Source organism: Scyliorhinus canicula, chromosome 8 (genome assembly GCF_902713615.1).
Source record: "Scyliorhinus canicula chromosome 8, sScyCan1.1, whole genome shotgun sequence".
In the NCBI taxonomy this organism is placed as follows: Eukaryota; Metazoa; Chordata; class Chondrichthyes; order Carcharhiniformes; family Scyliorhinidae; genus Scyliorhinus; species Scyliorhinus canicula.
The window spans coordinates 21,310,112-21,332,039 of record NC_052153.1 but is presented as its reverse complement, the minus strand read 5'-3'; the positions used below and the strand labels follow the sequence as shown (position 1 = coordinate 21,332,039).

Below are 21,928 nucleotides of genomic sequence, written 5' to 3'. Positions count from 1 at the left end.
CCTCAGAGGGTAGATGGAGTCTCAGTTTCAAGAGAGCACATGACAACATGTTGCAAATTCACCCTTCCCACCCCCCAAAATAATGCAGCATTGCAGCAGGTCCTGACTTGGATACATGCATGAGGCAACTGAAACCACAAATTTAACTTGGCATCCAGTTTGTTGCAAACTTACACATGATCCTGGGAAGTAAGTTCTGTTTTTTTTTTCTAAAAATAAAGGGGCCATTGCTTAATCGTTGAATAGAATCAGAGAATGGTTGCAGTGAACAAAGGAGGCCATTCTGCCCATTGTGGCCGTGCCAGTATCAGTGATTTTCCAAGTTTTTCCTTCTGGGGGAGCAGGCTCCATGAGCTGAATGGCTAATTTCTATTTCTTGTGATCTTGTGATTCCCACACTCTTAAGTGGTGTATTTATAAATGTTATGTATATATATATATATATATATTAGGCTGTCCATATTTAAATATTTATAATCAGGCAGAGCACATATAAATATTTTAAACATATTAAGTTGTGCATATATAAATAAAAATGTATAAATAATATATAATAATGTATATATATATATATTATCAGGGTGTAGTGTTGCCAGAGTGCACTAGATCACCACCAACCAGGGCTCAGGAGAGGGGTGGGGGGGGGGGGGGGGGAGGGGAGGGGGGATGTAGACTGTTCCAAACACTGGGCCTGGGCTTGGTGTTTGTTTTTTAAATTTAGAGTACCCAATTAATTTTTTCCAATTAAGGGGCAATTTAGCGTGGCCAATCCACCTAGCCTGCACACCTTTGGGTTGTGGGAGTGAAACCCACGCAGACACGGGGAGAATGTGCAAACTCCACACAGACAGTGACCCAGAGCCGGGATCGATCTTGGGACCTCGGTGACGTGAGGCTGCAGGGCCAACCCACTGCGCCACCGTGATGCCTGGCCTTGGTGTTTTAACTGGAGTTATCATCATCCACAGTGAGCAGCCAGAGCTTCTGGCCTTAAAAATCTGGTCAGATAGGTCAATCACTTGTTGCTGCTATGCTGCTGGGGAGTTTGGTGGGGGGAAGATGTTGCAGGGGGTTGGGATGGAGGGGGAGCAGTAATCATTACTTGGTTCCGTAAATGTCAACTTCACAATGGACAAATCACAGATAAACTAAATGTGGTTAAAAGTATTGAAGTAATCTTTTTAAAGATGGAATTGTTTATTTTGTTATGTAAGAGTGCACAGTAAAGACTTGAAGTGGAAGACTTTTAAAATTAGCTTGTCCTTTTAAACACATTTAAACTTGTTGTGTATTCATGTTTGTTCCCAATTGGAACAAGGTCACTTTTAAAGTCCAATCAGGTGACATATTGATGATGTCACTGTCCGTCCACGCAGGCAAATGGGCAGTCTACCCTGGCAGCTTGTAGAGTAAACACCTTTCCAATAAAGCTTTTGTTTGTATTTTTGTGGTCTGCAAGCCTACACTTTAAAAATACCACAAAGAAAACTGGCGACGAGGAGGTCAAAATAGGCTGCCAGTCTCCCAGAGAAGTAAAAAATACAGAAAAATCATTGATCTGTGTACGGACACCCAAAAAATATTAAGTAGTGTAATGGACAATTTTAATACTTAATATTGAATAACTGCTTAATAGTGTGATTAACCAAAGCTGCAGGCGTGTGTGTGTGTGTGCAAGGTTAGAGAGAGAGAGAGAAAAACTGATATCCCAGCTGTCTGAAGGTCGAGAAAGTAAAGTTAGGAGAAAAACAACTCCTTATATGGAATGGAGATTTACTTGTATCTTTTGAATGAACAAAGACTGAAGGTTGAGGCGCTCGGCGCGCTTCCCTCTCTCTCCTGTAGAGAGAGGAGGGTGTCCTCTACAGAGCTAAGAAATAAACTAAACTTGCTCTTATTCATGACTAATTATTTCTGAGTTTTCCTTTTCCCACCACAGTAGTTAAAAACTTTGCTACACCAACACTGTCGACAGAGGTGTGCCTAATATCGGTTGCAGACATCGAAGGAACTGAAATTTAAACCTAGATTTTGGAGGAAACAATATCGAAAAGAAGCTTGCCACGTGCTCTGCCTGGAAAGATCTGGAACAGTACAGGGAGCACTGTGGCTAGCAAGGACCTTGCAAAAATAGTTTAGAGCTGGGGTGGTCCAAAACTCAGAAGGAAACAGGATGAGCTCAGGCGTACATTGTTTGAAAAAAGAAGTGAGGTTATGCTAAATGGCACATCGTGCCATTTCAGGGAGATTTGGTGCTGTGGGACCTTATGATGAGAACATTGAGCGGTGGAGCTCAAATACCGAAAGATTTGATTAGTTTGTCCAAGCGAATAAATTGTGGCAAATATTGTAGTCCCAACATTCCTGAGTACAATTGAGGGGGAAACATTCATCCTCCTGTGAAACCTCGAAAACCTGTGATTTAAAAAAAATTTTGAGTACCCAATTCATTTTTTCCAACCAAGGGGCAATTTAGCGTGGCCAATCCACCTACCCCACACATCTTTGGGTTGTGGGGGCGAAACTATGCAAACTCCACACAGTCGGTGACCCAGAGCCGGGATTGAACCTCGGCGCTGTGAGGCAGCAGTGCTAACCACTGCGCCACCATGCTGCCCGTCGAAAACCTATGATAAGATTGTGTTGATTTTGCAGGGCCACATCTCACCTAAACCTTTGGTCATTATCAAGAGGTTCAGGTTCCATAAATGTAACCTGTAAGAAGGTGAATCCATCACAGAGCTCGTAGCTACTTTGGAGAAATTAGCTGAATACTGACTGGGGCGGCACATTGGTAAGCACTACTTCCTCACAGCTCCAGGGACCCGGGTTCAATTCTGGTCTTGGTTGCACTTTCTCCACGTGTCTTTGTGGGTTTCCTCCGGGTTTTCTCCCACAGTCCACAGATGTGCAGTTAGGTGGATTAACCATGCTAAATTGTCCTCTAGAGTCCAAAAGGTTAGGTGCACTGTAAATTCTATGATTCTACGTGAATTTGGAGATGGCTTGAACGACACCATTAGAGACAGACTCGTATGTGGGTTAAGAAGCAAAGCTACCCAAAAAAGGCTGATAACAGAAAGCAACTTGAACCTAAAGAAGGCTTTAAAAGTTGTGATGTCTATGGAATTAGCAGCTAAGTAGGTTTGAGCACTAGAATCCATAAAATATTGGTTAAGACCCATATGCAGATACAGATTCGAAATTGCCACCAATGCGTAAAAACTGGGCACGCAGCAGCAGACTGCTGGTGCAAAGATGAAAAATGCTGGAACTATGGTCAAAGGGGGCACATCAAACATGCGTGTTGGGGAAAGAAGCAACAAGTTCCAAACAAGAACTATAAAAAGCAGGAAAGAAGTGTATCTAATGGAAAGCCGAATAGAGGGGAAAGGATCCATGTGACACAAAACGGGTGCAAAAAAGAACCCGAGTCACAGTCAGATGATGAACTGTCATTGAACTTGCCGGCCATTGCCGGCACAACAAATCAGTACGAGGTCACTCCTATACTGGACTGACGACCGGTAAAAATGGAGGTGGCCACTGGAGCAGCAACTTCATTGGAACCAGAAACTGTTTACCAAGAGCAACATCATCTTAAAACCCTGAAAGATAATATTAAATACCTATACTGGGATAGTGGTTCTGTTGAGGAGCTGTATCGATGCAACTGTGAAGCTAAACGGACAGACCTTGTCCGGACATGCCATTAAAGGTAACTACCCGGCCCTAATTGGGAGAACCTGGCTGGAGAAAATCAAGCTAAACTGGGCTGAGGTGAATCTCGTGTCTGAAGCAGGTCTACCGATGGTTTTAAAGAAAACTGCCATTGTCTTTAATGGAGAACTGGGAAGCATGAAAGAGATCTCAGTAAAGCTAAAGATTAATGACAAATGCTAAGCAAGATGCTTAAAGTCTAGGTCAGTGCTGTACTCCATCTGGCCTAGGGCTGAGACATTATAGAGGCTGGTCCGCAAACCTGTTAATGTAAGAGATTGGGCCATGCTGATATTACCCATGAATGAGGAAAGATGGTTTGGTGCGTATGTCACTATCAATCCGGTATTGTGTACAGAACAAACTCCTCTGCCTTTAATTGATGATTTATTTGTTGGGCTGACCGGAGGCCAGCAACTAGGGATAATGTCCAAACTAAGCCAAAAGTACTAGAGGTTGCAATGAGCACGAAAAAGCAGATGCCTGAGGTACGCTGACATACACACAGAAATTGACATTCTCCAAAACGTCTGATTTACTGTTGTGTTTATTAATTGTTCATATTGGAAAGGGTGTAATTGTATCATAAGGAACCTCTGATGTAAAGGGTGAGGAAAGCGTTGTGTATTCATATTTTCTCCTAGTTGGAACAGGGTCATTTTAAGAGCCCGATGACTCGCCGCATTAATGATGTCATCTGGCCGTTTGAGCAGGCAAACGGACAGTCGATCCTAACAGCCTGTAGAGCAAACACCTTTCCAATAAAGCTCTTGTTTGTTTGTACCTTTATGGTCTGCAAACCTACCCTTTAAAATACCACAAAACTACAGATAACAAATCCCCAGTAGTTAATTATTTTTCAGACTTCTGGGCCATTTATTTACTGGTGATCCACTGAGTCATTCTTCTAACTTTGCTCGGGCTATTAAAACAAGAAGTTGGAATCTGCAAAAATTGCAGGCACTGCCCGCTCTTCACAACATCAATTTACATTTGGGTGGCCCGAGAAAAAATGATAAAGGGTCCCAAACCAGATAAACCACATGAACAAACATCGTAATGAAGGACGGAACAAAACCTAATTCTGAAGTCATTGTCATTATCAATACAAAGTTTCTTAATATAAATCAAATGTGTGTCAGTATTGAAAATAATTCCTGCACCATCTACCATGTCTTCTCTCACGGTGTGTCACGCTTTGAGAAATCACTTTGCACTTGTTTTGATGTCTCGGCATGTTTTTTTGTGCAGCAGTGATGTTAGCACATTGAGCAACATCCAAGTGGGAGGAAAGCTACAACAATTAGAATGTATAACTGTTGTGTTATGCTTCTTCGTGTAGCATAAGCTGCTTCCTTGATGTATGCTTGGACAAAGGAAGGTCCAGACTTTGTAATGAGTTCAATATGTTTATTGAACTATTAACACAGTTCTTAAATGAGTTTGACTCTCCTGCTAATCTAACTGTAGTAACTCAGTCTAACTAGACCAGTCTGTTCTAAGCCACGTGGTGGGTGTGATGCTTCTGATCAACCCTGATGTACTCTCTAGTTGTGGGTCTGTGGAAAGAGACAGAGCATGTGTGCCCTGTCCTTTTATATGGGTTGTGTAATGCCACCTTGTGGTAATGCCACCTCTGGGTGTCTTGACTGCTCATTGGTTGTGTCCTATTCTAAGTGTTCATTAGCTGCATGTTTGCATATCATGACATCTCCGCTGCTCCCTCTAGTGTTTACTTAGTTGTAGTGTATTTACATTAACCCCTTGTGTATATATGGTGATGCATATCACCATATAACCATCCAAAATGTGTATCAAGAGTGCAAATATCAGGGACCTGAATGTAATTTACATGTTTTAAGCAATTGAAGAAACATTAATGACCACAAAATACATAAAGACTATGGTGCCAAGTACAAGACTATCTGTATGTCCCCTGGAGTGGCAGGAGGCAATGCAGCTACTTAATCTAATGTTAAAACCAGTGTTCATATATTTTTTGTGCACTCTTTCCCCCCGCAATTTTACACTGTTTCAAAACATTGAAAAGTGTTTGCGAGTATCCTGATTGGTGAAGAGGTTTCACTGGGGTAGGGTCGCAGGGCAAAAGGAAATGAACCTCACTCCCCTCTTTTTTCAGTATTTCAAATTCAGGAAGTTCCTGTGTAACTTTAATTGGGAGCATTTTGTTTTAAAACAACTTGCAGGATTGTTTAATCATGGAAAGAACATTAACAGTTCAATGGAACTATTTAAATTTCCCTCTTATCACCACCATCAGAGTAATGAGTAATTAACAAGAAAAGTTTGTTTGGGGATGGCTTTGAAACAAGAACAAGTTTTACCACTTTGTTCCATGGATTCTGAGTCCTTTATTAAGACAGGAAAACAGTACTCGTGGGGATAATCTTTCAGTACTGTAGTTCTTTTTGAATTTAAAGGGTTCTTTGAGTACCATATACTGCATATGTCCATCACTCAGAGAATGTTGTGTGACTGACTGACTACATGGCCAAGATCAGGCAGTTCTGGAGATCTGTTCACCCAAGTCCAGTCTTGGAATTTTTTTGGGTCAGTTTAATACTGAGATGTATCCATTAAGCATGTTTGTAAAAGCTTAACTTAGCTCAGCACTGATATGCCGTTAACCGTTGCATCTCTTAAGTATTTTCCAGTACTGTACTTAGGAAAGATCATGGACCTGAAGCCACTGTTTCCCTCTGCACAGACCTGCAGAGTACTTACAGCATTTCTGTTTCAGAATTGCTGTATCTATTTTGCATTGTATTTTATTTTTGCTGTTGGCTCTGGTATTATTAAGATGGAAAGTTAGCTCTAAGAGAGGCAATACTTTGCACTGGTCTGCTTGCATTTTGTTCTTTCAGCAAATGATGGAAGTCTATTATCTGAGGATTCACCAAGGGTGTTTGCTTGATGACAATCCCTCAGCCCTGGCTCCTGCAGGATTTACACCCTGTAATCATCCCCGTTCCTGTCACCTGGGGCAGCGGGTCAGAATCCAACCCCCTCTTTCCTCACCGCTGACCATTTCTCCCTCAACTCCCACCCTTCCTCCCTTCTCCATTTCCGCAATCCTCCAATGCTTCCTCTCCTCCGTCCAAATCCTTCCCTTATATGCTATTCCTCCCAGTCTCATTCCTCTCCCATCCAACATTCTTTCTCTTCCCCCTTCCATGCTCCATTCTCCCCTCATCCTATCCCTACATTAAATTTATTCTGCCACCTGTCTGCCCACTCCACCAGCCTGTCTACATCCTCTTGAAGTCTACCACTATCCTCCTCACAGTTCAAACATCCAGGCCTTGCATTACCGTCAAATTTTGAAATTGTGCCTTGCACACCCAGGTCTAGATTGTAAATATAAATCAAGTAAAGCAGTGGTGTCTCTGTATACCCCCACCCCCCCCCCCCCCCCAGTCCGAAGTAAGTAAAGTTTTCAGTAATTCATGTTTTTAATGGGCTTGAATTAAATATTCAAACTGTTGTATAATGAAATTCTAGCCATGCTAAAGACGAATGATGCAAAATGCCTACCTGCACAAGAAACATGATTTTTCTGACCTTTGGGGATTCAAATGATTAATACATGGTAAAGCAATGTAATAGTAGATTTAGAAATGTTATTGCCAACATATTTTCTTATCCTGCCCCTCAAATATCACCAACATATTTCCTTAGAGCTCCTTCACCTCAAATGCCATTATTTAGAGCTCCTGCACCTCAGTTGATATTGCTGACACGGTTCTTGGGGCTCCTGCACCTCAGATGACATTGACAGACACCACATTTTCTTATAGCTTGTTCACCTCAGGCGACATTATCGTAAGAGCTCCTGCACCTCAGATGACGTTGACAACAAGTTTGCTTAGAACTCCTGCCCCTCAAATGACACTATCTTAGAACGCCAGCACCTCAAATTATATCACCAGCAAATTTACTGAGGGCTCCTGCGGCTCAAAGTTTGGCGCCCTTTCATGATGTTTGCAATATATATATGCCTTTGCATTGCCTCATTCCCAGGGCGTTAAGGAAAAACGAACGGTGTGGTTTGCAATCTGAGTGGAGGTGGGTGTGCACTGATGAAAGGGTTGCTCCCCTCCCCAGCCCCAGGAATGCTGCAGCCGGGGGCGGGGCCAGGCCAGCCTGCAGCCCAGCCTCGAGCCAGCGGGTTGCTAGGGCCGGCGTTCCAATGTCGGCGGTCTCCGGGGAGAGTCAGGCGGTGCGGATCCGCGGCGGCCGGGTGGCCGAGCCTCGGGCCGCCGCCCCGTCGCCCCTCAGGAAAGGCCGGGGCGGCCTCGGCGGCGGCGGCGGAGGAGGACGGGCCGCCGGAGCGCTGGCGGAAGCGGCCGCCTTGCTGCTGGTGGCCGCCTACCTGCTGCTGCTCTGGGCTCTGATCCGGCTCTCGCTGCAGCAGCTGCTGGCCGAGGGACCCAGTCACGAGCGGGACGGTTTCGACGCAAAAACGGCAAGGTAATAAATAACAACAATAATAAACAGATGAAGGGTATCCCCGGCCTGGATCTGACTGCTGATCCGTGTTTGCGTCGAGAAGCCACCAGCTGCTCTCCCTCCCATTGATTGACCCTTCCTTCCCCTGTGGCTGAGTGCTGGACCAGTCTGCCTGTGCCACTACAGGGAGGTTATGATGGAGCTGTGTAAAAACACTGCTTGGGCCACAGCTAGAGTACTGTGTGCAGTTCTGAGTACCGCACCATAGCAAAGATGAGATTGCACTAGAGAGAGAGGGTGCAGAGGAGATCCACCAGGATGTTCCCCGGGCTGGAGCGTTTCAGCTATGAAAACATTTCTATGGGGTGGCACAGTAGCATAGTGGTTAGCACTGTTGCTTCACAGCTCCAGGGTCTCGGGTTTGATTCCTGGCTTGGGTCAAGTGCGGTTACTGCACGTTCTCCCCGTGTCTGTGAGGGTTTCCTCCCACAAGTCCCGAAAGTCGTCCTTGTTAGGTGGATTGGACATTCTGAATTCTCCCTCAGTGTACCCGGACAGGCGCCAGAGTGTGGCGATGAGGTGATTTTCACAGTAACTTTATGGCACTGTTAACGTAAGCCTACTTGTGACGCTAATAAAAGATTATTATTATGAAGAGAGCTGGGGTTCATCTCCTTCGAGCAGAGAAGGTGAAGAACCTGGTCGAGGCCTACAAAAGTACTAGGCACGTGACTGGGAAGGAACTTTACCCCTTCGGAGAGGGATCACTAGCCAGAGGCATAGGTTTGTGGGGGGGGGGGGGGGGGGGGAGTGAGGTTTAAGGTGGGGGGGAAGTGGCGTTTAAGGTAAGGGGGGGGGGGGGGTGGGATTTGAGGGAAAGGTTTTTCACCCCAGAGGGTGGTTGGAATCTGGAACCTCCTGCCTGACAGGGTGGTAGGGGCTGGAACCCTCACAACATTTAAGAAGCTTTTAGATGAACACTTAATGCCATTGCCTACAAAGCTATGAGCCAAGTGCTGGAAAATGGGATTAGAATAGCTGCTGCAGATGCGATGGAGGAAGGGTCTCTTTTATAGATGAAAAAAAAAATGATATTACTAAGTATTAGTTTAAATATTTATAATATGTGACATTTGTTTGCAGTTGAATAGAACCAAATAATAGGAATGTACAGTATGCGAACTGCTTTAATGTGAAGTTTTATTTCTGCCTAATACACCTATTTTCTTTAATTATGATGAGTTCTAAGATAACAGCAGTAATTGCGCAGTGAGGCAATGACGAAATAGTAGTTTGCAATTGCTAGTAAGTAAGTTTAGTTTGCATTGGCTTGTAGTGTGTTCTTTATTAATGGTGGGCTGATTTCTGGCAGTGCGTCAATCGGTTTATATCAGATTTACCAGCCCAACCCAGGGCTTTTATTACCATTGGTTCATGTTTTGTATTTTGAGCCCTGCACCAAGATGCAAGGTCGCCATATTTCCTTCTATCTGAAGCTCAACCATCAAACAAACTCTTATAAAAGCAAAATACTTTTGGATGCTGTAAATCTGAAATAGAAACAGAAAATGATGGATAAACTCAGCAGGTCTGGCTACATCTGGGGAGAAAGAAAGAGTTAACAATTCTGATCTAAATAATCCTTCCACAGAACCAAAATCTTACCAATGCCAGGATCTTTGTGGTTGTGGGCAGCACGGTAGCATTGTGGATAGCACAAATGCTTCACAGCTCCAGGGTCCCAGGTTCGATTCCGGCTTGGGTCACTGTCTATGCGGAGTCTGCACATCCTCCCCGTGTATGTGTGGGTTTCCTCCGGGTGCTCCGGTTTCCTCCCACAGTCCAAATATGTGCAGGTTAGGTGGATTGGCCATGATAAATTGCCCTTAGTGTCCAAAATTGCCGTCAGTGTTGGGTGGGGTTACTGGGTTATGGGGCTAGGGTGGAGGTATTGACCTTGAGTAGGGTGCTCTTTCCAAGAGCCGGTGCAGACTCGATGGGCCGAATGGCCTCCTTCTGCACTGTAAATTGTGTGTGTGTGTGAGATGGGTATTGGGAGTTGGGCATTTGCTCAATCCCTATCTCCACCCTGGAGGAGCCAGTCTGCCCAGTTTTTGTGCTGGGCAGGTAGACATGCGCTGGACCCGGGCTGCCCGCCTCTGGAGGCAGGCCAGAGGTGGAAATAAGCCCAGAGACCGAGGCAGCCAGGTTTCCAGGGCTGTTTTCATGGATGAGAATATTGGTTGCTTGAAACAATAAATAAAGCAATGCAGATCATTTTAATGCCCCCACACATTTGTCCAAGTGTTCATTTTTGGCCCTGTGATCACAAATTGAGATCTCTTCAAATATCTATAGAACTGTCAAAATGAAAAAAAGCCAAATAACCCATTGGGGAAATGAAAACAGGACCCTCCCCCTCAAAGCCTTGCTTATTGTGACGATGCTTGCCACAGACACACCTCAGTTTGCAGCATTTCTGCCCTCCAGAACATTATGGGGGAATCTGAACTGACCATCTTTAAAATAGTGCCGGCAACTTTAAACAGCAGGCAACTGGGAGGTCACAACCTGCCTCCTTTCCTGCGCCGGTGAAAATCGCTGATGCTGCAAATGGAGGGAAGGCTTCTGGATCCAGGAACTGGCTGACATTTTAATCCCGCTGTGTCTCCATTACAATCCTGATTGGGACCGTGAAAATCAGTACCCAAGTTTGTGTCACTCTGTTGATTTTTATTTCATCCTTTTTGTGATCCCCTGCAATAGAAATAAAAATACCTGGTAATTGTAAAGTGGTTTTATGCCAACAGGACATCCCAAACATCTAGTCCAAAAGTTACTAACTTTCACCAGTGAAGCACTCTCTTGATAATAAATTAAAGTCCCAGTCGCTGTTGTTGTGCTACTACTGGAAGACTGCGACCAACCTAGAGCAGGTCTGAAAGAGTGATTGATTGGTGGTCGGTACTCCAAGTTTTCCATCATTACTTGGCTGCTGTTCAGGTTGAGAAACTGACTGAACCTGTATGGTGTGCAGGTTTCCCACTACAGTGATCACTGATGGAATGTGTGTGGACACGTGCTTGGATTTGGCTATGATGGCTTTAAGAGTTTAAAGTAGCTCGAAAATGAGCAATGGTCATGTGTGCAAAGTATCTTTTAAGGGGCTGTTTAGCACAGGGCTAAATCGCTGACTTTGAAAGCAGACCAAGGCAGGCCAGCAGCACGGTTCAATTCTCGTACCAGCCTCCCCGAACAGGTGCCGTAATGTGGCGACTAGGGGCTTTTCACCGTAACTTCATTTGAAGCCTACTTGTGACAATAAGCGATTTTCATTTCATTTCATTTTGAGCTACATCCTAGTGTAAGCCACTCACTCCCTCTCAGAAGAGAAAGAGGTTTTTGTTAGTGCTTTCTAGTTTTTTTTTAACCAGTTCTCAATTAAAAATTTACGAAGAGGTAAGAATTGTGAATGATCTTGAGAATAACAAAGAAAACCAGTTCAACGGTGGGGGAATGTCTTGTATGATGCAGTGGGTTTGAACCCTTCCTTTTTCATCTGAGCCTTGGGCTGATATTCAGTTAAGACTAGTGGGATATACATGTGTGAGATCTCCTTCACACTTCTGCTTATGATTCAGTATAAGTGGCAATATAAATTGGAGCCTTGCTCAGAATAATTTTGGAAAATGTAAGATCCAAACCAGTGCATTAAAGAGTGGTACTCTGAAATTAGAATGTGCTGATGTCTGCGTTCATTTTGGGCATACATTATGGGAATAACTGAAAGCAGAAATATTGAGGTTGGTGGAATTCAATTTAAATGTGCAGTTTAAGATTGCAGTTAAAGACGCTAAACATTGATGTCTATTCTAATCAAAAGATGGTCAGAATAAAACTGTTGCATTTAACAAGGTGACAAAACCTTTGTTTATCTTGTTAGGAAGCACCTCCAGCACATTACTGACTTTGGGCCCAGGCCTGTGGGGAGCCCTGCCAATGAAGTCCTGACTGTGAACTACCTGCTACAACAGATCCAGAAAATCAAAGAAAATGCAGTAACAAATAGCATTACAGTGGATGTCCAGAGACCAACTGGCTTTTTCACCATTGATTTTCTGGGAGGTTTCTATAGCTACTATGATAATATTACCAATGTTGCCGTGAAGCTAGAACCAAAGAATGGAGCAAAGCATGCAATGCTTGCAAACTGCCATTTTGATTCCGTGGCCAACAGTCCAGGTAAAAAGTTCTTCCTTTTTATCCTTGCCCTTCACCCTGAGGTAATCTGTAATGTGTTTCTATATTTGGCAATCCAGTTGCAACTGATGCTTTAGGTGTGTACACTATGGCCTAAGTTTCCCAAGACAATATGTGAGTCAATGATAAATGAGGTGGGCTAAGTTTTTGTGTTTGCCAGCTAATGTGGAAGGCCAGGACTGCTAGGCTATCGCTAAACAAATAAAGTTTTTTCAAATGATGTTGCAATACTCAAATTGCCTTTAATTTAAAACGTAAGGTTGTATGAATTAAAGGAGCAAAATCTCATCTTGTTCTTTTAGGGGTATTTAAGGACCAAAGTGTCTTTACTTCTGTTTGCACGCAGTTCTTTATTCAACTTGGTCAATCCCATCGCCCCCCAACTGTCTCCATAACCCTGTAACATTGTTGTTCTCTGGAATCATGCTGGCTCTATATTAAAGCCAAGCACATGGGACTGCCTCCCCATGCTGGCATTACTAAATCCACAAGCTTCCTTATCTTGAAAGCAGCATCAGATTACAGTTGTAGTGTGCCAGAAGATTTGAGTGTAGCTGCGAGAGAGAGACCTGGGCATTTGCAGTTGACTGTATTCCCGAAATGCCAGTTACAGATAGATTGCAAGTGATGAGGGTAGTGGAACTTTGGTACAAGGGAATGGGGGCCACAGTGTGAGGAGGTGAAACCATAGATGGAACAATTTGGTGTGGAGGGGAGAATCTCTGGAGGGATCTTGGGATGTTTATCGACTTGAAGCTGAAAACCGCATGTTTTGTTTTCTCTTGACAACAATCTGGCTTGTGTGTAGTGCTATATGGTTCCCTGGACAAATTGGTAAAGTTGATGCGATATTACAATCACGAGGAAAACATACTTAATAAAATAGATATGAATAAGGTTGAAAGTTTAAATAGGAAGAGACATGATCGATACTTCAGAGATAATGGGATGCAAACAGAAGATTAGAAAAGCGATGCAATGAGCCCCTTTAGAAATTAATCTCTTAAACCGATTTCTGATCTGATTACATTAGATTTCTTTTGTAACTATGTAGGCAGTTGTGCAGCATGCATTAGAATGGCTTTAAGAGCTGATATAAGTTTACTTTTAGAGCTCTTTGTGTGAGAAGTTTAGTTTGCTTTTAATTGAAAAAGAAATATGGATATTGGCACTCCCGAACTTCTGATACCTGCCAATACAGAGGATGTCTTGATTTTTCACTGACATTTATACTTCTCATCCAAATTATCCAATACATGTTAATTTGTATTTGGCAGAGTTGTTTGTTTTTTGACAGGTGCCAGTGATGATGCAGTCAGTTGTGCAGTTATGCTAGAAGTTCTGAATGCGCTGTCAAATTCATCAACTCCCTTGCAGCATGCGGTCATATTTCTTTTCAATGGAGCGGAAGAGAATATTTTGCAAGTAAGTTCTAAACATTAATATGTTGAATTGTCAGTGACACGAAAATAACAGCATTATCCTTTCTAACCTTCGTTGCACCATTCTGTACTTGTTTTATGTTTTGGCAGGCGAGCCATGGATTTATTACACAGCACCCTTGGGTTAAATTAATAAGGGCATTTATTAACCTGGAAGCTGCTGGCGTAGGAGGGAAGGAGCTTGTTTTTCAGACAGGTAACCCACTGTTTTGTTAACAGCCGAGGCTATGGTTGTTTTATAATAGTTACTGTGTGTATGCTCTGTTTAATTAGAAATATCATGAAGGAAATTATGGACAAGGACAGCATCTCAAAACTTCCTACTGTGTTTTTAAATCCTCATTCATGTAGTCTACTTTATCTCTGTTTTAGGTTTATTTCTATTCCCAGTCTATGCTGTTCTGTAAGCAAAAGACAGCTGATGGTGACCTGCATTAATTTGTGCTGGTGGCTGTTCGTGCTCTCCCCCCCCCCCCCAATGGTTTTGCCTCAACATCTCACTATTTCTTTTTTTTAAATAAATTTAGAGTACCCAATTCATTTTTTTCCTGAGGGGCAATTTAGCGTGACCAATCCACCTATCCTGCACATCTTTGGGTTGTGGGAGCGAAACCCACGCCAACACGGGGAGAATGTGCAAACTCCACACGGACAGTGACCCAGAACCGGGATCGACCCTGGGACCTCGGCGCCGTGAGGCAGCAATGCTAACCACTGCGCCACTGTGCTGCCCTCGCATCTCCCTATTTCTACTTCTTACCTCAACCTCAGCAGCTGATTAAGGGCAGGAAATTTGAGGCTTTGAGTCTGCATTTCGTGACACATGTAACGAGCAGATTGCATCTTTTCCCATCAGTGAGTTGCTGTAAATATAATCTACTATAAACAAAATTCACCCATTTCGTAAATCTAACCGTGGCATTATTCCAATTTACAGTTTGATTGCAATTATTTTGACCTGTGAAAGGGGGCCTTCGTAGATAAGTTTCTGTTTTTGGACTGAGGTGGGAGTTATGATCCTACACCAGACTCTTAAGGTTTTGGTCACATCAAGTTAGGATCTAGTAATGTTTTTGTTTTAAGTTTACAAAATCTATGATTCAAGACTCTTCCTGAGAGAATAAAGCCGCAAGATTTCATGTGTTTTCAACCAACAAAAATAAACTTAACTGTACAAGGCCAGAAAGTTAACAATTTACAAGATCTACCTTATGCTCTAACGGATATGAGGTACATGTGAATGAATAGACAAACTGTAGCTGAATACGTCATACTCTACAATAAACAACAAATTTGACCAAGACAGATCTAATGGATTTCTGAGCAACCCACCCAGACATCAGAGTCAACTGATTGTTGAAATTGTCTCCCTCACAAGGGATCTCAAGTTTTCCATATTTCTAGGATCGAGCCTCTGAATTCCCTTAAAGCTTCTCCAACTCCGACTTCCTCAACGACTGCATACCTCTTCAAGGTTTCAATCTCCTCTCCCGAGACTCCTTTCCCCTAGATTTCTGAATTCGCACTTCAACCTCTACTCGCAAACGCAATTCCAGCTTTTAATATCTTGTTAGCTTCACTAGGCTGGCTTGCCCCTGATTTTTATCGCGCTCCAATCTCCCCAGCTTCATCAGCAATGAATGGCTCCCAGTGCTTCTATCCTTTCCAGCAGGGAGCCATTGAATTTCTGCCACCTTCTCCAGAACTTCTCATGAGCCTTAACTGCACAGAGTCATCGAACAACAGCACCTTTTTGCTATGTCCTTTTCCACTCGGCTGAACACTCACTACCCCAGCAAACATAAAGTTAATTGAAACATTAGAACTTTCTTTAAGCTTTGCCCATTTCCATGACCAAGTGGCTTGCCAGGACGCACTGAGTGCTTTAAAATGTAATTGTCGCTTTAAAATTAATTGTAACTCTAACTCCCAAAATAAAATGACACTCTGGGCGTAATTTCTTTGCACGCAGTGTAGACAGCTTGTCTCCGAATCTCCAGCTAAGTAATCCTACCTGCTGCTTTATGATCTTCCTTTTTTAGCCGTTAACCCAATAGTCAACAGAATGGAGCCCTAACTACTTTAGTTGCATTAATCCTATTTTCTACAGTTAATCTTCTCAGAATTAAAATTTACCTCTAAAGTATAGCTGTTGTCAGGAAACGGAGATCATTTTAAATAATTTCTATTTGTGGGGGTAGGTTGTGGAGGTATAGCTTTAAGTAAATTAAATTTTGTGCTTGTGTAAGAAAGTGTTAAAACTTTAGTTGGCGACTTCCGGTTGCGGCTATGCCTGGGTAGGTCGCACGTTCGGCAGCTCCCGCTGTGAACGGACTTTTGGGCCCTTCTAAGGAGCCCCAGCGGCACTTGGACGACGATTCCCGGTGTGGGAAGACGGCAGTGAGGTTCCCCCAGCACTGTATGGAGTGGACCAGGAGCAGTGCGGTCAAAAAAGTGGCATTAGAGAAGAGAGGAGAACGGGCGCGAAAAAGCAAGATGGCGGCGGGCGGAGACCAGGCAGCGTGGGCTCAGTGGTCGCGGGGAGCAGCAAGAGTTTCTGAGAAGCTGCTTTGCGGAATTGAAGGCGGAGATGTTGGCCCCTGTGAAGGCATCGATCGAAAGGCTGGTAGGGACCCAGAGGATGCAGGGGACAGCGATTAAAGCAGTGCAGCAGAAGGCCTCTTAACGAGGACGAGATCCTGGGCCTGGCGGTGAAAGTGGAGGGGCACGAGGCGCTACATAAAAAAATGGCAGGATAAGTTCGAGGATCTGGAGAACAGGTCAAGGAGGAATAATTTGTGGATTCTGGGTCTCCCTGAAGATGTGGAGGGGTCGGATGCTGGGGCATATGTAGCTACGATGCTGAGTACGCTATTGGGCGCGGGAGCCTTCCCGAGGCCCTTGGAGCTGGATGGGGCGCACAGAGTCCTGGCAAGGAGACCGAGGGCAAATGAGCCGCCGAGAGCTGTGGTGGTGAGGTTTCACCGTTTCACCGACAGGGAGTGTATCTTGAGATGGGTGAAGAAGGAGCGGAGCAGCAGGTGGGAGAATGCTGAAATCCGCATCTACAAGGACTGGAGTGCAGAGCTGGCCAAGAAGAGGGCTGGATTCAATCGGGCCAAGGCCTCCACGGAAAGGGGGTGAAGTTCAGGCTGTTGCAGCCAGCGCGACTATGGGTCACATATCAGGACCGACACCACTATTTTGATACGCCGGACGAGGCGTGGACCTTTATCAAAAATGAGAAGCTGGACTCAAATTAGTGGTCTGTAGCATGCTTTGGGGGATGTTGGGGAGTGGGATGGGACGATATTTGTGTTTTTTCTGTGTTTGGGAGGGGTTGTTCCCCGCGTTCGATGGGGGGAGAGTGGGCTGGAGACTCTGGGGATTGGGGCGAGGTTGCAGGAGAAAGGAGCTGCGCCATAGAGGGAGGGGTCGGCCTAGACAGGGAGCGCGGGTTTTCTTTTCCCATGGAAAGGGAGGGGACGGGGCCTGACGCGGAGGGCGGTACTGGATTGGAGTCCATATCGGTTTGTAGGGAGAGTGGAGGGGGGGACTTTGGGGGGAATCCAACGGGGGGATTGGTGGCAGAGGCGGGAGTGGCCGGGGTCAGCAGGAGTCAGCTCACTTACGGGAGTGCAATGGGGGGAGCGGGGGGGGTAAGCAATTGCTTGGCCGGAGGAGGGGGGGTGGGGGGGGGGGGGGGGGGGGGGGAACTGGGTTGCTGCTGTACTGACCGAGGGGGAGCTGGAGATTAGAGGGAGAGTCTGGGTGGGGAGCCTCCGCCTGGGGGGCTGGAAGGAGCGGGAGGCGTGTGCACGTGGCTGGCCTAAAAAAGGAGATGGCTAGTCGGCAGTCCCCCGATCCGGCTGATCATGTGGAATGTGAGAGGCCTAAATGGGCCGGTCAAGAGGGCCCGGGTATTTGCGCACTTGAAGGAACTGAAGGCAGACGTAGCCATGTTACAGGAGACGCACCTGAAAGTTGCGGATCAGACCAGGCTGAGGAAGGGATGGTTGGGGCAGGTCTTTCACTCCGGGCTGGACGCGAAGAACAGGGGGATAGCAATCTTGGTGAGTAAGCGGGTGACTTTTGAGGCGGTGGGTATTGTGGCGGATCAAGGGGGCCGTTATGTGATGGTGAGTGGTAGGCTGCAGGGGCCCCGGTGGTGTTGGTGAATGTATATGCCCCAAATTGGGACGATGCGGGGTTCATGAAGCGAATGTTAAGTCGGATCCCGGATCTGGAGGCAGGGAATCTGATAATCAGGGAACATGATAAGCTCCATGTTGGGAAGAGCTAGCTCTTTGTGGTGCACACGAGGTGCCAGGAAAAACAGGTTGGAAGAGCTGCTGCTCTAGATGGTGGAGAGGAGGTTTCGGTATTTAGGTATCCATGTGGCCAAGAGTTGAGGGGGTCTTGCATAAGCTCAATTTGGCACGTTTGGTGGACCAGATGGAGGTGGACTTTAGGAAGTGGGACATGGGTTGGCGCTGCTGAATCTGTGCAGCTACTACTGGGCAGCAAACGTGTCGATGATTCGGAAATGGATAATGGAGGGAGAGGGAGCGGCATGGAAAAGACTAGAGGCGGCGTCTTGTGTAGGTACTAGCCTGGGGGCACTGGTGACGGCACCGTTGCCGCTTCCGCCGACGCGATATACCACTTGCCCGGTGGTGGCGGTGACGCTGAGGATTTGGGGGCAATGGAGACGGCATGGGGGGAGACGGGGGCCTCAGTCTGGTCGCCGATACGAAGCAACCATAGGTTTGCTCCGGGCAGGATAGATGGTGGGTTCCAAAGCGTGCACCGGGCGGGAATTAGGAGGATGGGGGATTTATTCATTAACGGGACTTTTGCCAGACTGAGGGCACTGGAGGAGAAATTTGGGTTACCCCCGGGAAATGCCTTCAGGTATATGCAGGTTCGGGTGTTTGTCAGGAAGCAGGTAGGGGAATTCCCTCTGCTGCCTGCCCAAAGGATACAGGACAGGGTGATCTCGGGCGTGTGGGTCGGAGAGGGTAAGATCTCAAGAGATATACCAGGAGCTGCAGGAGGTGGAGGAAGCCTTGGTGGAGGAGCTGAAGGGCAAGTGGGAAGAGGAGCTGGGTGAGGAGCAAGCTGAGGGCCTGTGGGCTGACGCCCTGGGAAGTGTCAATTCCTCCTCATCTTGTGCCAGGCTCGGCCTGATTAGGTTTAAAGTGGTATACAGGGTGCATATGACGGGGGCGAGGATGAGCAAACTTTTCGGGGTGGAGGACAGATGTGTGAGGTGTTTGGGCAGCCCAGCAAACCACGCCCTTATGTTCTGGGCGTGCCCAGCGCTTGCGGAATTTTGGAAGGGCTTTGCAAAGGTTATGTCCAAGGTCTTGGATACTCGGGTAAAACCGAGATGGGGGATAGCGATATTTGGCGGATCAGATGATCCGGGAGTGCAGGAGTCGAAAGAAGGGCAGCATGGTGGTTACCATAAATGCTTCACAGCTCCAGGGTCCCAGGTTCGATTCCCGGCTGGGTCACTGTCTGTGCGGAGTCTGCACGTCCTCCCCGTGTGTGCGTGGGTTTCCTCCGGGTGCTCCGGTTTCCTCCCACAGTCCAAAGATGGGCGGGTTAGGTGGATTGGCCGTGCTAAATTGCCCGTAGTGTCCTAAAAAGTAAGGTTAAGGGGGGTGGGGGGTTGTTGGGTTACGGTATAGGGTGGATACGTGGGTTTGAGTAGGGTGATCATGGCTTGGCACAACATTGAGGTCCGAAGGGCCTGTTCTGTGCTGTACTGTTCTATGTTCTAGTTCTGGCCTTTACCTCCTTGGTAGCCCAGAGAAGGCTCTTGCTAATGTGGAGGGACGCAAAGCCCCCAAGCGTAGAGGCTTGGGTCAACGACACGGCGGGGTTTCTCAGGTTGGAGAAGATTAAGTTTGCCTTGCAGGGGTTCTCCAGGCGGTGGCAACCGTTCCTTGACTTTCCTGTGGAATATTAGGTGGAGGTCAACAGCAGCAGCAACTTTGTGGGGGGGCTGATTTCTTTTCCTTTTTGAAAGGGGTGCTTGCCCTATTTTTGTTTTGAGTTGGGTGTTAATTTGTTAAACTGTTTATCGTTTAGAGGGTTAAGTTCTGTTTGGTTGGCATGTTGCCCTTTTTTTTTCTTTATATTATTTTCCTTTTCGGAGTGTTTTGCAAAATTATTGAAAAACTTCGAATAAATACATTTTAAAAAAAAAACTTTAGTTGGCTTAATGTTATACAAAGTTGCCTGTGTTGTAAAGGGTTTATACCGTGAAAACCGAGTTTAAAGTAAGACTAGGTTGTTGCTTAGCAATTGGGGGCCTACACTGAAAAGCATAAGCACTTGTGGTTCAGCTGGAACCAGGTACCTGAGAAGAAAGCAGCTCTCACAGAAACTGCCAGCAGCGAGGCAGGACTGTGGAGTAAGGGGCAGAAAGCAAGTTCCAGAAGCTAAAGAAAGGGAAGTCCCAGGAAGAGCAAAGTCAGGACAAAGAATTGGAATCTGGCCAAGGTAGTATTTATGGGGATTAGATGAGAAATCCACAGCGGTTGCATTGGGTGGCGTTGCCACTTGGTTTCAGAGTGTGGTGTGTCTGACCATTATTGGCCTGTTGGCTTGCATGGACTGTGTACTTACTGATAGTATAAGATACACTTTGTAATTTGTGTTATCCTTTAAAAAAAATTTGTGTATAACTGAGATGATACAAGTGGTATGAAGGAGTAGAGTATTGTAGTCAATCTTTTTTAAATTCCTTTAGTTACAAAGCCAGAGTGTGGACCGGGGCAAACCCCTAATCCAGCTCCTTGTCTGCTGCAAAAAACAATTCAAATTGAATCCAATTCATGGTCCCTACAAGAGAGACATACCAGATCCAGGCATTACACCTGACCTCACGCTCATCTTAGCCAAAAGGCCGAGAAGCAATTGTAGTCAAACTTTTAATGTTTAATAAATGTTTTATTCTTTTGTTAAAAGTTTTTTTTTTTTTTTTTTAAATCATTTTTATTGAAATTTTTCGATACAAACATTTACCCCTACTACATTTTAAATTATACCACAACAAATCCCCCCTGGAAAATCCTCCCCACGCCCTCCTCCCCCCCCCCCCCCCCCCCCCGCGCTACCAGTCTAGCAACCAAACCCTTTTCCCCTTTCTGCCGATGGCCTCGGGCAGTCATTGCCCGCGACCCCCCCCGCTGACGTGCTCCCTTCGTTGCTATCCCCCCCCCCTCCCTTTCCCCCCCCCCCCCCCCCCTTCTCCCCGGGTTGCTGCTGTTTCGGCCTCCAGTTCCTATCTCTGATCCAGAAAGTCAAGGAAGGGCTGCCACCGCCGGAAGAACCCCTGTACCGACCCTCTCAGGGCGAATTTGATTCTTTCCAATTGGATGAAGCTTGCCATGTCGTTTAACCAGGTGTTAACACTTGGTGGCCTTGTGTCCCTCCACTGAATCAAGATCCTTCTCCGAGCTACCAAGGACGCAAAGGCCAATATTCCGGCCTCCCCTGCCTCCTGTACTCCTGGCTCCACCCCAACCCCAAAAATCGCTAGCCCCCACCCTGGTTTGACCCTGGTTCCCACCACTCTCGATACCGTCCCCGCCACCCCCTCCCAGAACTCTTCCAGTGCCGGGCACATCCAGAACATATGTACATGGTTCGCAGGGCTTCCCGAACACCTAACACACCTGTCCTCACCCCCGAAGAACCGACTCATCCTAGTCCCCGTCATATGGGCTCTGTGCAGCACCTTAAATTGGATGAGGCCCAACCTTGCGCACGACGACGACGAATTGACCCTCTCTAAGGCATCCGCCCATGTCCCATCTTCTATCTGCTCTCCCAGCTCCGCTTCCCACTTGTCTTTCAGCTCCTCTATCGATACCTCCTCCACCTCCTGCATTATTTTGTAGATGTCCGAGACCTTCCCTTCTCCGACCCAGACCCCTGACAGCACCCTATCACTCACCCCTCTATCCGGAAGCAAGGGAAATCCTTCCACCTGTCGTCTGGCAAATGCCTTCACCTGCAGG

The 21,928-nt window shown here is 46.0% G+C and overlaps 2 protein-coding genes across 2 annotated transcripts in view; one reads left to right on the top strand and one right to left on the bottom strand.

Moving 5' to 3' along the window:
• Positions 1–7,579, bottom strand: part of mlana (melan-A) — a 36,252-nt gene extending 28,673 nt beyond the window's left edge. The window contains exon 1 of the mRNA XM_038804252.1: positions 7,431–7,579. The gene's annotated coding sequence lies outside the window, so the exon portion shown is untranslated. The remainder of the gene's footprint in view (positions 1–7,430) is intronic.
• Positions 7,580–7,829: 250 nt separating this feature from the next.
• LOC119970152 (endoplasmic reticulum metallopeptidase 1) overlaps positions 7,830–21,928 on the top strand; it is a 45,779-nt gene continuing 31,680 nt past the window's right edge. The window contains exons 1-4 of the mRNA XM_038804249.1: positions 7,830–8,211; positions 12,134–12,432; positions 13,748–13,875; positions 13,983–14,088. Coding sequence (XP_038660177.1) covers positions 7,931–8,211; positions 12,134–12,432; positions 13,748–13,875; positions 13,983–14,088 — 814 coding nt within the window. The 5' untranslated portion in view covers positions 7,830–7,930. The remainder of the gene's footprint in view (positions 8,212–12,133; positions 12,433–13,747; positions 13,876–13,982; positions 14,089–21,928) is intronic.